The following is a 16,664-nucleotide window of genomic DNA, read 5'->3' as shown; positions in this document are numbered from 1 at the left end:
TGATTTTTGGTAGCATCGGATGTGCTCTAGCTTTGAAATTTGAAGGAGAGGCTAAGGCACATGAGATCTCCAAGACCCATAAATCGTTTTGGGAAATTCCACCCAGATGAGGAGTTATTAAAATAATTAATATTTTTAATGGGTTCCTAAGTCTAAACTTAGGAAAATAAAAATATTAATGGGTATTAATAAAGATAAGGGTGAGAAGCTTCTATGAGACGACGATCAAGTCTGTTTTTATCTTAGTCGTTGATTAGAGACTTAATCTCAACTGTTGATTCATCAACAGGAAAAGTATAAGAGAAGACTTGAGGATAATTTGGAGACACACCGATAGATACTCAGTATCTAAAAAAAATCGATTCTCAAGAGAAGGAGATTGATTTCAGAGGGAGAGTTGCAGGGTGGAGGAAGAGGAGGGCATCAACAGCAGTTAGTGACTGAGGAGGAGGCGATGCAGGGACAGTGAGAGACAGTGTAGAGAGAGACACAGTCCAGAGGAGAGACGTAGCCCTCTCGCAAGCTGACGCAGAGGGACACAAAGCCACTCAGAGCCATGCTGAGCCATGCAGAGTGACGCAGGAGTGGGAGAAGGGTCTCCAAAGTGTCAGAAAGTCTCGAAGGGAAAGTCTCAGGTGTTTTCTTTCAGTTTCTTTGTAAAATCATTCCGTGTTAAAGAGACTGTTGCTGAAGATTAATAAAACCCTCATCTGCTGCACCGACTTTCCCGCATTGGGTTTTTCCGGGGACAATTATCCAAAAACAACTATGTTGATGTGATTGGTTCTTGTGCATGTATTTTTCTTTGTGTAATTATGTGATAACTGCAGTAGCATTTATTTTAATATTTGCTGAAGGGATTTTCGTAAATGACTTATTGTGAAGAATAAGTAGGTGAAGTACATGAGTTGCTGCAATAGAATTTCAGTTTAGAATTTTTCATAGGAGTAATTTAGGATGTTACCTAGAAAAAAGGTTAAATGTGATGTGATAGTGATACACATATCATCTAGGTAAAATGGTGAGAAGTGGTGAAAATGTATGTAAGAAGTGGATTTTACCTATAAAGTCATACTATGCTTGCAATAAACAACTTGCCTTCGGAAAATTATGGAATTGACATAAATATAAATGGAACTAGGTAAGTGCATCACAATGCTAGAGATTAACCTTGCAACACTAAGTGAAAGTGACCAAGATTTGACCACCATGATGGAGACTTGTGAAGAAAAAGATATACTCTTGAAGCAACTTCACCAACATTCCAACACTTTGGAAGGCTAGAATGATCCGTCAATATGCACAAGATCATGTTTGCCACTCATGTCAATATGAGGGGTGATGGTTCCCACCGTACATTCAACAACAGAGGACCATGTCGAATGCCCCCTTTTAGTGACATCATTTATATAACATCACCATCACTAGGATTCACTAGGAAAAATGACATATGAAGTAGCATGCATCCATATGTCAAGAGAGTGGCCCGTCAAGCAAAGTTATGAAAGTAGCATCAAAACCATCAAATGAACATCAACCATGATAGAGAAATGAAGCTCCTCCACCAAGGTTATGCATAAAATAATCCACCACGATGAAGAGAAAAAGGCTCCCTAATGGTGTATTACCCCATGTCCATCCAAAATCTCGAAAGGTACCAATACTAAACTCTTTCAATGTGATGAAAGTCAAAATGTGAAACCTCATACAATATGAAGTGCAACACCCCCTTTATAATAGAGAAGAGCTTGCCTAAAGTGAGGAAGAGTTGCTGAGGTGAAGGTGAGCAGCCTTCTTGATCCACACAAAGCTACCACCTGGGTGCTTGGGACTCTACACTTTTGTGGCTGCTAGTGTTTGTTGTAACAACCCCAAGCCATTCTTCATCCTTGGGCACAATACAACATCCAAAGGAACCATAAGGAGACCTCGAGGTGCATTGTACTTGGCCTTAAAGTATGACTAGAGGAGCTGCTCCAACTGATGTAATTGATTCCTACGAGGAAGCTAGCAAGACACATAAGATATATGAGAAGCTTGGAGGATCCTTCCCACCACAATCAACTTGGCAACGAATGGGAGGTCATTTTACCATCAAAAAAGGAGTTTACTCTACAATTGCTCAAATCCCATATGGGAACCAAAGAAGGTCCCGACCCAAATAGGATGCCAAGATATCTCATGATAGCACTTGGGCAGACAAAAGTCAAAGCCAAAGGAATCTATGCAAGGGCCTCAGCAAGACCAAACAACCAATAATCAGTCTTCACTCCATGATCCTGCAATTGTTGAAGGTCCGTGGGACTTGACAACTATATTGTACTAAGGTTGAATAAGAGGGCCTTCCTCCTTGTGATTGAGACACCATTATGCCTCTAAGGTAAAACAATCTATGAAGATATTTTATGCTTAGACACAATAGCACTCTCTCCACTTAAGTAGAGGTGCCAATTTATCATCTAATAATATACTGTTATTAATATTGTAATTTACAAATGCAATTGTTTGTGAAACCCTGGTGTCTTGAAAACTTGTATTTGTTTCTTCGTTTTAAGTGATGCATCTTTTGAAGCATTGCAACTTAATTATTTCTTAATTAAATATTTGGTATTTGATCCTTATGGCATTGTAACAGATCTAATGGTCATTGCTAGGAGCCATTATAAAATGAGGAACACACCCATATATCCAAAATGAGGATTAAAAATAGTGATATAAAATTGGATGATAGATGATTGCATTGCTTATGTGACCACATTTAAATACAACTTGGAAACAAGGTCACATGAATAGACATTTCCTTTGGTAATAAGTTGACTAACATTGATAATATTTATTATTATGAGCTAATTTTATGATCTTTATGGTAACTATGCAACTTAATGATTTATATGATAACTAGGTAACGTTGAATTTCTTTTATTTTAACCTTGATTCAGGTTTCAAGAGTGGAACTTTTAGATGAAGTTCAAGTACGTGCTCTCAACAATGCAAATGGAAAGGACCTACCTGAATTTCCGACATTAATGTTTGAGTTTGTTGGAACAGGTATTGTAATTTTTTTTTGACTTTGCTTTGATGTTTTAAGTGATTTTATTGCTTTAGAAACTGCAGATTTAAGACTTTGGAGGCACATTCAAACAACACATAAATGGATCCAAACCATGAATCATTTTATAATATTGCAGTCATAAATGTACATGTGGTAGTAGTACAAATTGATAGGCTTGGGGAGTGGAACATATCCTCAACTACATCAAAGCCGTCTCTTGAGAGTTTTTAGGATGATTCAATACTTGTATAACCTTTTGTAACATATTTTTTTCCTGCAGAAAATCTTGTGAGGAAATTGAAAGGATGTTTCTCCACCTTTGTGGATGGCATCCCTGGTAAACTCGTTGATGTGGATTAATGTGCCTCACCTAAGGCGATTCAAGATGGGCATGTGTTGCCATGGAACTAGTTAGATGCCCAACAACATTGGCAACAGCTAGTTAAGCTAACCCCTTGGGCTTTGAACTTTTTGTAATAGATCCATTAACAGAAATAATAAAAATATAAGTGAATAATAATAGTATATATTGTCACATATTTACATAGCGATGTGTCCCTAAATATTTTTGTAGAATAAATAATAAACAATTGTATTCTTCACATTCACCAATATCTGATATATAATTCTTATATTTTCTATATTTGCATGTTTTCTCCACCAAACCTAGTCTCTCCTTCAACATCTTGAACTTCCCCTTTGCTTGGGGGTTAGTTAAGATATCTGTAACTTGCTGATCTGTTTGAACATTCTCTAGAACCGTTAGTTCCTTCTAAATACTTTCTTAGAGGAAGTGACGCTTGATGTTATTGTGCTTGGAGGGTCATGGAATATTGGATTCTCAAAGAGTTTGATACAATTATGATTGTCACAATAGACCATAATAAGCTCCAATATCTTACTTGTTAGTGTTGCTTTCAACTTATGGAGCCATATGGTTTCACAACTTCTAGTGTTGGTTGTCATGTACAATATCTCTATTAAACTCATTGCCTCAAATTCTTTCTTCCCATTGACCCAAGATATCGCTCTTGAACCCAAAATGAAGCAACAACTTCAAGTCTCTTGCTATGAATTGCATACCTTTCCTAGTCAAGACCAACAAATTTATGCAACATCATTTCACTATATCATGCATATCTTAGACCATAATGTACTATGGCTTCAAGTATCGTAGCACATGTTTTACTGCTCTCTAGTGAAACTATGTTGAATCAACCATATATTGGCCCAAATTGTTGACTACAAAACATACATAGAATTTGTAATGAACATGTTGTCGCTTAGATTGTACAGGCACGGTGCAACAACGACTCAGGTCGGGGTTGTCGCTCTAATCCCCGACCTCTCCATTCTAGCTGTCTCCCAATAGTAGGCTATGGGGGGTAGTCCCTATGAAATGTGAAAATGTAGGACTCATTGGCGACCAACAAGTCTAGGAGACACGATTGAATGGCCTAGCCACTTGGTTGATTTAAGCAAGTTTTAGAGATTAGGTTAAATTAATATGTGAGACCAGTGCCTTATGGAGTCAATTACTTGCTTTATATCAATTAGGTACCAAATGACTGGATGAACAATCGCTGCTTAAAATGCTTTGCTAACCTATGTGAGATACAAGTCCTAGGAACTAGGTGATATGCAAAGAATCTTGGTTTACTTTAGTTATATGCCTAAGTGTATCCCTTAATCCTTAGCTATTTTGAGGCTAGCCTCTAAGGTAGGTTGTAGAGAGAAGTGAAGGCGAAACAAGCAAATGCTTGGTTAACAACACCTCCCCTTGAAATCTAACAACCTGGTGCCTCTGGCACTGCAAAGGTGTGGCTCTGACGGTTGCAAGGTCATTGTTTTAACCACTAGAGAGGGTCTAGCGTTCACAAGCTAAGACATGAAGGGTGTTCCTATCTTTCTATCAACCAAGCTTATGCTTGGAGGTACGTTAATTAATGCAAATCTAGGCCTAGGATGCAAATGCAAATTTCTTTTAAGTGCTCTTGGGTTAAGGTTGATTATGATCTTAAGTACTTAATTACGATTTATCTTATCGCAGAGAGTACTTAACAATGAATGAAGGACAATCTTATACACAAGACAAAGTGCTCAATTTTACTAGTGCTCAGAAGATTTACCAAATACAGCCAAGAGATAATTGCTCAATTACAAAACCAGAACAAGATAGATGCGCTTAACAATAAATCACCAATATGCCCAAGATAGAATTATCATTTACCAATAGATATTAACCATGAAACAATAATGACAATGATGGCAAGCAAGAAATAGGAGCACTTGAACACAACATCACTTGAAACAATAAACCAAGGCTCTTTTAGAGACAATGCAATAAACAATTACTCAAGAGATTGGCAATTAGATGATTTACAATTAGCAATTCTTCAAGTGATGTCAATAAGATATAACAATGCCAATTGTATGTAATTAGATCTTCAATGTTAATTGTGAGAGATACCAATATGCAATAACTCCTTTGATTACCATCTTAAGCAATATTATCCATTCAACCAACAAGGTATTAGATCTCTTGAGATTTAAGTGCTTGTGTGAGTGAGCTTATTAAGTGCAAATTTGTGACTTTGGAAACTATGAAACTCACAAGAAAACACAATGTTAGATCTCTTATTATGAAATAATGAGGAACTAAACCAAAATCTAATATTACCAATGCTAACAATCCTTTCCACAATAGAGCATTAAAGCAATCCAAGAAACCTTATGTAACTTATGTTCCAATGACACCAATGAGCAATAGTTTAAACTTTTAGGACAGAAGTATGCAATCTTATGCCAAAAATGCCAAAAACAGTCCCAAAATTATCTCTTTCTCTTGTTTAAATGAGAGCACTTTAGATGAGAATGCAAATAGTGAGAAAATGCTTATGAATGCAAGCATGTAAGAGATGAATGCTTATGCCACTGTTATGTATATCACAGACCTTATGATGCTTCCAAAACAGTATGACAGTCATCCAAGATTCATGAAACAAGCCAAATAATGATTATCCAATTTATGCAAGTGACTTAGCAATATGTTAGGAAACTTGTCAATTAATTTTATGTCACTTGGATATTTTACCACTGTTATCAAATGATTAGATGGCTGTAAGAAAAACAGTGAGGGAGTGAGTGTTTGAAGAAGCAAACCACTTGGCTTTTTAGGCCTAGAAGATGGCTAGAAGACTTGTGCAAAAACGTCTTCAATGGAGTAACCACCTTGTTAATTTTAGATAACAATGGTATGTTCTATGCTTAGCACAATTACTTCAATGTTCCTTTAGCAGCCCAATGACAATTTCAATTTAGTCTTCCAATAGAAATCACATTAACCATTAATCACATTGACAGTGAAAGTAGATAGAACATGAAACAAAATGCAGAAGACAAGCCAAGACAAGAGGACACTAGATTTGCCGGATGCCAGGGAAAAGCTGGAAATGCCGGAAAATCCGAAACTGCCGGCAAAGCCGGAACTGCGGGAAAATCCGGAACTGCCGGAAAAGCCGGAATTGCCAGAAAAGCCGGAAAAGCCGGAACTGCCGGAAAAGCCGGAACTGCCGGAAAAGCCAGATAAGCCAGAACTGCCGGAAAAGCTAGAACTACCGAAAAAGCCAGAAATGCTGGAACTGCCAGAAAAGCCGGAAAAGCCGGAAATTCTGGAACTGCCGGAACTGCCGGAAAAGCTGGAACTGCTGAAAAGCCGGGATTGCCGGGACTCCCGGAACTGTCGAGAACAACCGGAACTGCCGGGAACAGCCGGAACTGCCGGGAACTGCCGAAACAGCCGGAGCATCTATCTCCGAAGGAGAGCAACATGCAAGGGAGAGCTAACTAACATTGGGACAGTTGTATGGTACTTAGTAGCAAATACACCAAGCATGCAATGTTACAACTAGCATGCAAGGGACAACTAGCATGCAACAAGAAGCATGCTAAGGACAACAAGCATGCTAGGGACAACAAGCAAGCAAGGTGCCGCCAACACATAGGTCAGGATGGCAACATGGTGCAGCAATGGCACATAATGCAGTACAGTGATGTGTACAGTCATGATTAATAAAGCGTGATGAGATGCAGCATAGTGATGATGGGTGCAGCATGGTGCAGCGCGATGAGGTGCAGCATGATGACGAAATGCAGCACAACGATAGGTGAAGGAGTCACCTTGGAGAATTAGTTGAAGCAACATGTCTTCAACTGATCTCATGTATCATCTTCTTAGAGATGATCTATGCTCTTATCTAGATAAGTCAAAGTGTTGACTTCTGTTGTAAACGTACTATCTCTCTCTCTCTCTGCTGAACTATTGAAGAACATATAAGAAGAATTGATCAAGGGTTTCCCCACATTGGGGTTTGTCCCTTGCTAGCGCCACATCTTGTGTCCTCTTGTCTTGGCTTGTCTTTTGCGATTTATGTTTATGTTCTATTTGCAGTTTACTTTAATGCTAATGTGATTGCTAATTTGGAAAAGATATTGAGCTTACTGTGAAAATTGAAATAAATTGCTCTAAGCATAGAACATACCTAAAATTTAACATGGTATCAGAGCTGAGGTGAAGACAATGCCCAAGCAAGAGTGAAAGAGCAATCACCGAAGACAGTTGGGAAAGGACAAAAGGATCAGTGGATTCCTCATCCCTCTTCAAATTCACCAAGGGTGAAGTCGAAGCAGAGAATATTATCAGAATGGCGCAGCGGAATATGGCCTACCTAAAGATCACTTCATTGGAAGACCGGATCTCAGGGTGGAAGGAAAGGCAAATAACTAGTTCGGCCATTATGTGAAGGAGTGTCCGAATGGCAAGGACACATCACTTGATGATGATAACAATCATTCCAGGGACATCTTCAATGATCAAAGGAATGACAGGTAATGCAGGTCATCAAGGAAACGGCTGACTCTTCAGAGAAAGCAAAGAACCCCAGGTATGAAGAATCAAATGTTGTTTCTGATAAGATAAAGAATCGTTATCTTGTATTGGCCCTCTCCATTAGATTCTTTTGGAATCTGGCTTATTGATCGTAGTGCTTCAAGGCACCTCATCGGATAGAAGGGCGCTCTCTCGAATTTGGTAGAGACGGAAACAACCGTGAGATTATACTTGGAGTCGATGCCACCTATCCTGGAAAGGGTGTAGGGAATGTTACCCCTCAATTGAATGAGGGTAACTGGATTCATTTATAGAATCTCTTTTATGTACCTGATCGCAAGAAGAGCGTGGTGTCCATCTCGGAAATGGAAGTCAAAGGTTTTAGGGTGGCATTCATCGATGGAAAGGTACGTGTTAAAAAATATAATTTTCAAAGATGTTTTTTCTCATGGGTTCAAGGTTGGCAATTTGTATCAAGTTGCAGGATGGTCCATTGGGGATCATGTCAATTGACATATCGCATCTATAACACTGGAGGTCTACCTATGGGGCCCTACCTGATGTGAGTCAAATGGTGATAGGGATGTCTGAATTCAAGTAGAGCATGAAGGTACATGTCTGAGATGTACTAAAGGAAAATCTTATAAGGGGACCATTCCCCTCATGCAGCAGGTCCACAGGTTTGGAACAACCCGAGGAGTTTGAGATTCATGATCGGGAATCTCATGTATATAGGTGGAAGAAAGCCCTCTATGGCTTGAAGCAAAACACCCCGGGTGTAGTATGAGAGGATTGATAGCTGTCTGATGAAGCTGAGATTCACTAGGAGTGAAACCGATCCAAACCATTACCCGAAGGTTGTGGATGATAGACCTCTCATACCGGCACCTTATGAGGACGACCTATTTTTGACAGGTGCAGACCCTCTCATTTGCAGAAGTAAGAGGGAGTTGGATTCTGGATGTGGAATGATAAACTGCAAGCCTGTGACTACCTCGAGGATCTTAACTTTCAGAAGTTATATGGTAGCGATGTCAGACCAAATTTGGGAAATGCCTCTGAGTTTCATAAACTCATTCGCGTTGATGTTCTTGGTGAACTTCCTTCCGGACATATGTTTTGCAGTTAGCATGGTGAGCTTGGTTGAGCCTCACTGGATTGGTGCCAAGAATCTTCTGAGATATCTTCGGGGCACAATCTCTCATGAATTGAGATACATTGCCGGAAATATGAAACTGCATGATTATTCGAATGCTGACTAGGCAGGCAGTGTGGAGGATCACTAGAGCACTTCTCAGTGCTGGTTCTCTTTGGATTCTGCTTCGATATCATGGATGAGCAAGAAGCAGAAGTCGATTGCTATAAGCACTGCTGAGACCGAATACATAGCTACGAGTATGATCTCGTGTGAAGCTGCATGGTTGCAGAAGCTCTTAAGTGAGCTGTTTGTACACATGATGAATACCACTGTGATTCTCTGTGACAACCAGAGGGGGGATTCAATTATTGAGGAATCCCGTATTCGATGATTGCTCCAGCAGATAGACATCAGATACTGCCTTATCTGCGATATGGTAAGTCGATGAGTGAGGAGGCTCCATCGCATTGAGACTAATGTACAGGTTGCAGACATTTTGTCAAAGCCTCGGGGAAAGGTCAAATCCGTGACTTTCTCGAATGACTTGGAGTTGTTGAGAGACCTTCTTATAAGGGTTTTGCATGTTGCATGCATTGAGCTCTTGGAGCTTTGGGGGCTTGGGGTACTTACTGGAGCAACATACGACCACAGGGCGAGTCACCCTCCCCTGGTGGTGCGCTATGAACAGGATGATTAGTTCTCCTGTGGGCCACGATGATTTGTTCTCCGTGGCGACTGTGGAACAGGATGATTAGTTCTCCGTGGCATCCATTGATAGGATGATTTGTTCTCCTGTGGACAGGATGATTAGTTCTCCTGTCGAGGCATCCTACCCATGCAGTCTAGGACTCATGGGAAGTACCTCTCATCTGATCAATGAGCAGGGAAATGAGGATAGGGACCATAGTAGTACTATCGATGGACGCATCGCTGTATCTACCGTACTCCCTATGCTAGGATGACCTCCATTGATCTGGGATCAATGAAACTGATCTGGGATCAGTATCAGTGGTTTGAGACACTCTCTTGTGACATTGATCTGGGATCAATGAAACTGATCTGGGATCAGTATGAGTGGTTTGAGACACTCTCTTGTGATATTGATCTGGGATCAATAACACTGACTTCGGGTCAGTAAGAGTGATGTGACACGCTCTCTTCAGATGAAACTGACTTCGGGTCAGTAGAGAATGGTATGAGACATTCTTGATCAATTCTTCTTCATGGTTCAGCAGAGCAGAGCTCAGCAGATCAAAGCAGAGTAGAGCAGAGCACTGTAGGGCATTGATGGCAGAGATAGTATAGTCAGACATATGGATCAACAGATGGAGTTCTCCCTAGTTGAGAGGGAGTGTTAAAATTTGCAACTAGGGCCAAACTCCATGTGGGTCATCTTATTTATGGCAGCTGATATTTTTCTTGGATCCCTCTCATCGAGAGGTATAGGATTGATCTAAGGATCATCCGATTTTTATAAGTATTCATGGAGTTATAAATTTATTTGCGATAAGATAATTCGTTAAGGTCGGCCAGCAACCAAATAAACCCCACATGTGCTCAACGTTTTAGTATAAATAGAGGTGGCCTTCAAGTCATTTCAACACACTTGGGATCTCTTCGTCTATCTACTTGTCTTTGGGTTTTAGTAGGAGGAGAGATCCTAAGGAATAACGTTGCCCTGATCCAGAGGGCAGAAAGTCGGAACTATTGGAAAAGCCGGAACTGCCGGAAAAGCCGGAACTGCCGAAAAAGCCAGAAATGCTGGAAAAGTCGGAACTGCCGGAAAAGATGGAAAAGCTGGAAAAGCCGGAACTGCTGGAAAAGTTGGAAAAGCTGGAACTGCCAGAAATGCCGGAAAATCCGAAAATGTCGGAAAAGCCGGAAAAGTCAGAACTATCTGAAAAGCCGAACTGTTGGAAAAGCCGGAACTGCTGGAAAAGCCAGAACCGCCGGAAAAGATGGAACTGTCGGAAAAGCCGGAACTGTCGAAAAAGCCAGAAATGCCAGAAAAGCTGGAACTGCCAGAAAAGCTGGAAAAGCCGAAAAAGCCAGAAAAGTCGGAAATGCCGGAACTGCCAGAACTACTGGAAAAGTTGGAACTGCTAAAAAGCCGAAACTGTCGGGACTGGCGGAACTGTCGGGAACAACCAGAACTGCCGGGAACAGCCGTAACTGCCAGAATTGCCGGGAACTGCCGAAACAGTGGGAGCATCTGTCTCCGAAGGAGAGCAGCATGCAAGGGAGAGCTAACTAACATTGGGACAGTTGTATGGTACTTAACAGCAAATACACCAAGCATGCAATGTTACAACTAGCATGCAAGGGATAACTAGCATGCAACAACAAGCATGCTAAGGACAACAAGCATGCTAGGGACAACAAGCAAGCAAGGGACAACAAGCAAGCAAGGTGTAGCCAACACATAGGTCAGGATGGCAACATGGTGCAGCAATGGCACATAATGCAGTATAGTGATGGGTACAGTCATGATTAATGAAGCGTGATGAGATGCAACATAGTGATGATGGGTGCAGCATGGTGCAGCGTGGTGAGGTGCAACATGATGACGAAATGCAGCACAACGATAGGTGAAGGAGTCACCTTGGAGAATTAGTTGAAGCAGCATGTCTTCAACTGATCTCATGTATCATCTTCTTAGAGATGATCTATGCTCTTATCTAGATAAGTCAAAGTGTTGACTTCCGTTGTAAACATACTATCTCTCTCTCTCTCTCTGTTGAACTATTGAAGAACATATAAGAAGAATTGATCAAGGGTTTCCCCACATTAGGGTTTGTCCCTGGCTAGCGCCACATCTTGTGTCCTCTTGTCTTGGCTTGTCTTCTGCGATTTATGTTTATGTTCTATCTGCAGTTTACTTCAATGCTGATGTGATTGCAAATCTAGAAAATATATTGAGCTTACTGTGAAAATTGAAATAAATTGCTCTAAGCATAGAACATACCTAAAATTTAACAACTGGCCTACACACTCCCTGCTTGAGCTTGTAGATCTGCCCCTCTCCACTGCTATTCAACAAGTGAGAATTTAGACTCCTTGGCTGGAAGTCCTCTGAGGAAGAATTCTCTCAACTGTGTCTCTCTCTTCCCTCTGACGTCTTTCTGCCCAACAATTGCTTGTAGAAAACTGCGTCCCACCAAAAACCCCTCTTACCTGAAGCTTCTGCTGCGCTGCTCCATCTGCCGTTGACAAATCTCGATCTGGAAATTCTACCTCTCTGTCGACTCACTCAGAGAGAGATTTACCATGAAAATATTGCCCTCCTAGCCTGACTGCGCAAACGCTCTGGGGATTCAAATTGCTGCCTCTGCAGGAATTTCAAACTCCCTTCCTCCTTCAACACTGGGCTCTTTTGACACTGCTCTCTTGTTTCACCTGTAGCTCTGATACCATGTGAAAATTTGGATGCCCAAATTCCTACTACAAGAACTGATTACGTTTCTCCTATTTGTTAATTACTGAACCAAATTATTTACTGTTTCCTACAGTAAATACTGAAACGAATACACTGCAACCTTCACCATTTAAATAAAATATGGAAACAAGAAACTGAACAAGAAAGAAATAACCAACACATCTACACAATTATTTTTGGATAAATGTACTTGGAAAAACCCAATGCAGGAAAACCAGTGCAACAGTTGAGGGTTTTATTATTATGTAGTAGTAATTTCTGAATACAATTTCTGGATGCCTTCCCGACAATCCAGCTACAAAGAATATCACTGACAGAGAGATTTGTGAGATTACCTCACACTATCATTGGAAGTCTTGGTTGATCCAACCCTTGAATGAACAACCCTTGGTTGCCTCTGCGTAGTGTCTGTGTCAGCCCAGCGTCACACTGTCTAGGGCTTGCGTCACTCTTCCCGGTTGAGCGATTTTCCTATGAGATTCTGACTTCTGCTCTCCCGGCCTCACGCCTCGGCTTCCAGCTACAGAAATCGAACCCTCCAACAACTTTCGGACTCCCTCAAGGCTTCTGCGTTGCGTCTACGTCAGGCTACGCTGCCTCAACATGGCTCTATGTCAAATTCTCTGGCTCTGCGCTACCTCTACTTGATCTCTCTCTCTCTCCTCTACTGAGTATTCTTCCACTGGGAAAGATTTCCCTTCAGATACTATCCCTGCCCCTCTCTGCGAAAGATCACTATAGAAAATCTCTTAGGCAGTTGCTCTATTTCATAAAATCAAACTTTTGATCTCCCCACTGTGTGTTCTTCAGGTGCCCCTCAAGCCTCTTCTTATATCTTTCTATTGGACAACCAACGACCCAAATTATTAATCTAAACTGTAGGTGTAACTTCTAGAAGAAGACGAGGATCAAGCCAAAATGATCTGAGCCATTGATTAAATTCTAATCAATGGCTCAGATCATTTTGGCTTGATCCTCGTCTTCTTCTAGAAGTTACACCTAAAGTTTAGATTAATACCCATTAATTATTTTAATTTCCTAAATTTAGACTTAGGGTCCCATTAAACATAATTAATTATTTTTAATAAAACTGTCTCCGAATGGCATTTCCCAAAACGATTTTTGGGTATTGGAGAATGTATGTGTCTAAGCCTCCCTGCAAATTTTGAGATTTAGAGCACATCTGATGCTACCAGAAATCACCATTGTTAGCACGACTGAGGTTGAGTATATTGTTGCTAGCATGGCTAGCTACGAGGCAGTATGGTTGAGGAAGCTCTTTGGAGAGCTATTTGAGCAAGTACTAGATATGATTGTGATATATTGCGATAACAAGAGTGGGATCTGGTTTTCAGAGAATCCCATGTTCCATGACAGGTCCAAGCACATTGAGATCAAATATCACTATATTTGAGATATGGTGCATAGAGGAGTCATAACACTCCATCACATTTCAAAAGATGAATAGATAGCTGACATTCTTACTAAGTCTTTGCCGAAAGGGAAGTTCTTGGTCTTCAGAGAGCAGCTTGGACTAGTGGATGTGACCTTTCTAGGAAAGGGTCACAACTGATCAAGAACACTGAGCTATGCTCTTCCCCTTGTTTTATCTCCCAAGGTGGGAATGGAGTTGGAGAGCTCCTGGGGTTGAGGGAACTTTGGACAATAGGTGTGTGTGATCCCTACCCTTTGTGGTAGATTGGGTATCTCCCCTATTGTCACTATAGGGTGTGTGATCCTTGTCATTTATGGCAAGTTGGGTATCTCCCCATATCAAGTATGGGACTTGACAGAGTATAACCTAGTATGCACCCTACCCACAAGCTGGCCTTGTTGGGATTGCCACCCATTTGGCCAATGGGTGAGGAAACATGGGTGTGTGTGATCCTTACCACTGGTAAGTTGGGTATCTCCCCCAAGATAGAGGATGCAGGTGTTCTACCACTTGATTCTTGAGGATCAAGGTGGGAAGATCAATGGACAATCAAATGGTTGTGATCCTTACCTCTCATGGTAAGTGGTATCTCGCCTATTGTCGTTGGACAATAGGATGGTTGTGATCGTTAGCTCTCAAGGTGAGTGGTATCTCGCTTATTGTCATTGGATATAAAGCGGTATATTTATCTCCCCTATGATGATTCTTCTTCTTTAAATCAAGAGTGTTCAAGCAGATGAGCAGAGATGAGCAGAGACGAGATATGATACGATACAACAATGATGATGACGAGATATCTGAGATTAAACTTATGATGTAGTCGAAAATTCCTCCTTAGCTGAGAGGGAGTGTTGAAAATTGGCAGTTTAGGGAGAAATCCCCTCCATGGAGAAGCCCTTCTCACTCTAAGGAGACCCTTCTAACCCTTGGGAAAAATTAGATTTTGTATTTGGAAAAATATTATTTTTAATGTTGGTCTATGTCACATCAAAAAGTACAAGTCGGTCTGGAAGAGGAAATTCGTCCACCAAATCCACATATAATTAGACATCACTTGGCATCACTTGGAGGCATCATCATCACACATCTTTCTTCTTCATTTGGTTCATACATCTCTGAAATTGCAGGACCCGAGTTCACACGCGTGAAGGAGAGAGAAAGCTTTCTATTGACTTGTGTTTTCTTCTAATTTGGCATTGTTTGAACAACGTTGAATTTGAAGGATTTGACTTCGTTTAACATGAATTTGGATTTTTTTTGGAAGGTCGAGTTTAGGAGAGAGAAGACTGAATTTTTCTGGGAACTTTGACCCACACTGACTACAGTTTCCAAGCTAGGGATTCCACAGGTCAAACATTGACTTTGACAAGATTTTGTGGGCAGACTTTTGGGACAGTTTTGATTGATTTTGACCAAGCAAGGAAGGCTGCATTCTTTGACAGGCTGACCAAACTTTTTGGAGCAGATTTGACCGTTGACTTGTGATTTGTTAGGGCTGCGTTGACTACTGTTTGACTTTGAATTGCAGAAGTGAAGTTTGACCAGATTTGATTTTTATGCTCATAATTGATTGGATATTGATTGGTTGACTTGGTTGGTCAAGGCTTTGACATTTGAGTAGTTGCTAATGTACTTGGACTATGTATCTCTCTGCTGAACATCAGAAGACAATCTAATAGAAAAAGAATTTGGAAAGGGTTTTCACCCTTTCGGGGTTTTTCCCTGGTCTTTGGCCAAAATCTCTGTCTCTATTGTTCTTGGCTGTCTTCTATTGTGCATATGGTTTTATGTTCTATCTACAATTTCTTACTGTTATTGGGTGATTGGAAATATATTGGATAATTAATTGTTATTGGAAGAAAAAATGTTACAACATAGAACATTGAAAAAATAACAGTTGCTTTAAGTAAGAGGATACAAACCTCATTGTATATGCCTTTATGTTTTCATTTTTTTTTTCAGCTGATATAAATGATTTTTTTCATATATAAGGAATAATTTTTATAAAAAAATGAAGATAAATAATTTCTTTGTAGGTTTTTATATAAATTGCAGATGCCTTAGTCACTCCCTTGTTGTACTAAAGTTATGCATTTAGCATGTTGGTTGATGGAACTTTTGTCACTGATGGACATCAATAAAGATTTTCTTTACCTCTTTCTGTTCATAATCAGTTAAACTAAAGTTTGTGCATACTTTTGAAGTATGTTTAGGTCAGATTACATATAAGTTTTAATGTTAACATGTGAAATGATTCATGTTTCAATGGTTGATTTCAGAAGCTTATGCCCGTGAGCAAACACTCCGTGTGCAAAACATTTCCAAAGAGCATCATGGATTTGACTTTGTATTTGTTGAAACCCCCGAGGAGAAAGAGAAGTTATGGAAGGTATGTTCTTTATGCACATTGGGAGATAGTGCCATTGATCTAACTTGATATCTTAATTTTGAAATCCGTATAAGGTACTACTTATGATATCTTACAGTATTATCTCATTAAAATAGAGTCTTATTTCAGCTTGTGCTGTTTGTAAAATATAAAAGCAACATTATACAAATTGAGTCTTTTCAAAGTTTCATGATTTAGTTAGCTAAGGTATTTTCCAACAAACATTCTAAACCACTATTTTCTAGCAAGAGATCATGTAAGTTCTAGTACACAGGCTAGATGTATTTGCTTAAAAAGCCTATTGACACTTCACATTCATGATTATG

At 40.1% G+C, this 16,664-nt stretch overlaps 1 protein-coding gene across 1 annotated transcript in view; it reads left to right on the top strand.

Annotated features, from left to right (window-relative positions):
* The window catches only part of LOC149230682 (D-lactate dehydrogenase [cytochrome], mitochondrial-like), a 223,632-nt gene extending 207,246 nt beyond the window's left edge, over positions 1-16,386 (top strand). The window contains exons 12-13 of the mRNA XM_089381384.1: positions 2,940-3,048; positions 16,229-16,386. Coding sequence (XP_089237510.1) covers positions 2,940-3,048; positions 16,229-16,386 — 267 coding nt within the window. The remainder of the gene's footprint in view (positions 1-2,939; positions 3,049-16,228) is intronic.
* Positions 16,387-16,664: the final 278 nt, after the last annotated feature.

The sequence above is a fragment of the Pinus tabuliformis genome, chromosome J (assembly GCF_031772625.1).
Source record: "Pinus tabuliformis cultivar Carrire ecotype Pingquan chromosome J, CPIR1, whole genome shotgun sequence".
Taxonomy (NCBI): domain Eukaryota; kingdom Viridiplantae; phylum Streptophyta; class Pinopsida; order Pinales; family Pinaceae; genus Pinus; species Pinus tabuliformis.
The sequence above is the reverse complement of the archived record's forward strand: the minus strand, read 5'-3'. Positions and strand labels throughout refer to the sequence as shown.